The 3,978-nt window shown below is 38.0% G+C and overlaps 1 protein-coding gene across 1 annotated transcript in view; it reads right to left on the reverse strand.

Annotated features, from left to right (window-relative positions):
• Positions 1-2,973, reverse strand: part of LOC107088010 (tumor necrosis factor-like) — a 7,694-nt gene extending 4,721 nt beyond the window's left edge. The window contains exons 1-3 of the mRNA XM_015379904.1: positions 2,641-2,973; positions 633-663; positions 493-552 (exon numbers count right to left, since the gene is read on the reverse strand). Of these exons, the coding sequence (XP_015235390.1) occupies positions 493-552; positions 633-663; positions 2,641-2,868 (319 nt within the window). The 5' untranslated portion in view covers positions 2,869-2,973. The remainder of the gene's footprint in view (positions 1-492; positions 553-632; positions 664-2,640) is intronic.
• Between the last annotated feature and the right edge of the window lie 1,005 nt (positions 2,974-3,978).

Below are 3,978 nucleotides of genomic sequence, written 5' to 3' on the forward strand. Positions count from 1 at the left end.
TGTCAAAAGTTTGCTTTTCCTCTCCACTGTTGCTGCATGCATGCTCAGTGTGAGAAATTTCTGCAGATCCAATGACTAAATGCAAGTGAATATCTACTGTCGGCTCATGCCAGGAGGTGCGAATCCTGTGGCGTCAATGACTGGATGGAATCAGCTGTTTTTTTCTTAGGTAGAAAACGTTACATCGATCTGCCTGAAAGGTTTGGTTGAGCAGTCTCTGTAAATTACCTTGAGATGACGTGTTGTGAACTGGTGTATACTAATAAACCGAATTTAATTAAAATGGTGGTAGAAAGGCTGATATATTATCCCCGTCTGTTTCTGGACGCTTTCTTCTAATGAGAATACGTCCTGGTTTGCCTGTCATGCTTATCAGGGCTGCTAATAAACAGCAAAACTCAAATAGATTAAATTTGAAAATGAATCAGTGTAATGACAACATTTTAAAAGTTCTTATTTACTTTCTGTTTTGAGAATGAAAAACCTCTTTACCTGTCAGCATGGCGCTGGGGGGCCCATTCGCATTTGGTGAGTGCTGCCTTTCAGAGATGCCTAAAAGATAAATGCAAATGTCTTAGTGTTAATAACAAACAATGCACAAAACAAAAACAGAGTATAAACCCGATAATTACCTGTCGATTTGTTGCCAGAATCAGGATTGATCTGCAAGAATATAAAAACAAGAATAACTTATCATGTGACATAAAAAAAGAACAATAAATGCAGGTTAAAACATTCAACCAGTTGTATAAAAACCAGCTGGACTATATCTACTAATTTATGGTTCTAAAGTAAATATTTAGGGTGACTTCTAACACATGCAGACCAAACATGAGCCCTGCAGTCAAACAACCTCAATAAAACACATTTCCTATTAGCTCAACATAAATATTAGACTTTACACTCTGCTAATACTTGTTTTAATACGAAATATTAATAGAATATTTGACTGTTTTAGCAAACATGGCTGATTTATTCCATTAGAAAAGTATAAGATAGCAGTGGAGTGCAAAAAATCCTAAATCTTTCATATATCTTTCCTTCCTTTTCACATGTCCAAACTCAGTATCATTATGCTGCTCTTTTTTTTTTTTATATCTTATTGGAAATCTGAACAGCTGCATGTTATACTTTCATGTTATATAAGCAGAAACATTGAACAGTTTCAGCATGGCCGCACCCAGTGCCAAAAATATCGACCAGTTACCTGCAGCCTGAAAGGATGAATCAGTGAAATCTGTCTTTCTGGGAGAATAGTTCACAGTAGCTTCCTGCTACTTTACCCTCTTTTTCTATACATTTTACAATTCCTTCAGATTTTCACAGTAAATTTGGATTTAAATGTCTTTAAAATGTCTGATTCTGTTTAATGTGTTGATATAGTTTGCTATCTTTGATTTCACAGTATTTTACATTCACTTCTCCGGTTGTAGTTTTTATAGTATGCTGATGGCGTCACATTTCTAATCCAGCATTCATCTAAAGCCAGCCGACCTGTCTGTTCCTGCTGGCAAACTCTGGCTCACTTGAAGCCAACATGTGTTTGAAGCAGTTTTCTGTTCACCCTGTTCCTGAAATCTGGAGGCATTCTTTAACAAAATAAATCAAGTTTGACATTTTGCGATTAAGGTTGAGGAATCTCATCTCATGCATTGAGATTTGTTAAATATTAATACACATTACAGCTGAATAGAGCTCAGGCTGAACTGCAGTTCAAGAAATACACACATTATTTCAGACACAATAAAATCTTCTTGTAGTGTAAAATCTTATTGTTAACACATAGTATTTGTTTCTCAACAACCACGCTGTCTCATTGACTGTAGTCTATTAATGAACATTGACTCATCTAATAGGCCTTACTACATAGCAGGTTTTTCTGCTTTTGGATCTAGTATGATTCACTCTCTTTGCTACACAAGTTAAAAAGAAATCAAACTACCAAAATAAAACATTCTTACTTTTTCTGTGGACCAGGTAAAGAAAAAAAAAATCTATTTCTTTATGATTTTATTTTTGTTTTGGGCACCTGGTGGATTTAATTAGATTATTTTTGCCACCATGATGGTATTAAAACTCTGTTTCCCCCCCAACTCCTGTAAAGAATCAGGTGGTTGAATTTGCAGCCAATTTCTATGAATCAGTAGTGAAAATAAAAATGAAAACCGCAGCGGTTTCCGTCCAGCTGCACTGAAAAATAAAAATAAAAATCTGCAACCATTTTTTTTTTTTTGCATTTATTTTATCCTGTTTAGTTACTTTAACATAATTGTTTTATGTCCTACCCTGCATTAAACAATTAAAGCAACTACAAATGATTAAGTAAATACTACAAACGGCTGCATTGTTTTTTCAGTGTGTGGGACGCACTCCGCAGGCTTGTTGTCGCGCGCTCATAACAAGACAGCACGTGCAATTAGAGAAAGTGAGGCTGAGTGGGTTTAATCTGTCAGTGTTTACACAACGGCTTCACAATGATTACCGAGGCTTTTTAAACCACATTCACTTTACAAGACGGAACAAACCTGGAGCTTCTCTGAGAGCCTGTTAAGTTGCGCACTTAAAAAAACAAAAACAAAGCAGTTGCATGATTTCAAAGCGAAAACACTAGTTCCCAAAAAAACAAATGTAAAAAGTTACCAGGTTGTTTGGAGCAGAGTCCATTGGAGTCGCGATTCTGTAGAGAATCGCCAGAACTCCGCAGAGCAGCAGGAGGAGCCCGGCGGCCATAAACTGCGCCATCCGTGTTCTGCGCTTTTCTCTCTGGAGCCGAATGAGGAGATGGCCCCCGTGTTCCCGGAGGTCTGCCTCTGCCTCTGGATCCGCTCCTCCCTCGAAAGCGCAGCAGCTGCTCTTCTCCTCCTCCATGTTTGTGATTTGTGATCGCGTCCCGACAGCAGGGCAGCATCTCCATTTATCAGCGCGCGGTCGCCCACGTTGAAAGCCGCGCGGCGTTGACAGGAGTCACGACTCTCAAAAGGAGTTTCACCCACGGCCGAAAATCACGCCCGGACTTCCTCTTTACGAGGACTTTGATGTTCCCGGGGGAGTTTAACTGAAGTTTGTTTTGAATGAATGAATGAATGAATGAATGAATGAAGAACATACCATTAACATAATTATGTGCCTGCAAATTCTTTTCCAATATTTCTGTTACTGATGACACATACATGATTGTCCCACTGGTTCATAAATTAGCTCTTACCTGCAGCTTTCTTTAAAAACTTTATAGTAAATTATGTTTTTTTCATGCACTTTTCTCCAAAGTACACCCCACCCTGTAGGATGCAGGTGGAAAAATACAATTTAGGGACAGTTGGTTTAGGATTTCTCTCTCTTTCATTGCTCGTTTTTTTAAGCCTTCATATATAAGAACTCATTTTACTGAATGCTGTTAGGATATCCAACAGCCTCTGTCAGGTAAATCCAAACTGCAGTCAATTCAAACCTGTATTTAACTGTTTTGTTTAAGAATAAGAGTGTGGGTGATTTGTAAAAGTAATTCAATCCAATATCACTGTGAAAGTTTAGATATAATTACATCATGATTAAAAATAAACACCAGGAAAATTGATCTAAATGAAAGTATCTTTTTTATCCAGATTTGCATGCAACTGTGCATCAAAAGTGCAAAAAAAAAAAAAAGTTAAAGGTAATTTTTCACTCAGCCAGCATATTGCACCATTAGATCTTTAAATGCTCTCTCTGCTTTTTTTCATAGTAGCTTCACCTCATCTGTTTCTGTTTGGCTGTGAGTCCATCAAGGAGAGAAATATCAGCTGTGCTGCTGCCATCAACACCTTTGTTTATAGATGTTGGAGATCAGCCTGTTTTTCAGTGTAGTCCTGTTTCTCTGACCGTGACTGGCTGGATGTGCTCTCTTCATCCTCTGACATGGGAGCTGGCTCGAAGCTGGTCTACCTGGCTGTGTGTTTCCTGCCTTTTGCAGCTGCTTTTTGTATCTATGCTTCTTTTTCT

The sequence above is a fragment of the Cyprinodon variegatus genome, unplaced genomic scaffold (genome assembly GCF_000732505.1).
Source record: "Cyprinodon variegatus isolate N-32 unplaced genomic scaffold, C_variegatus-1.0 Scaffold203, whole genome shotgun sequence".
In the NCBI taxonomy this organism is placed as follows: domain Eukaryota; kingdom Metazoa; phylum Chordata; class Actinopteri; order Cyprinodontiformes; family Cyprinodontidae; genus Cyprinodon; species Cyprinodon variegatus.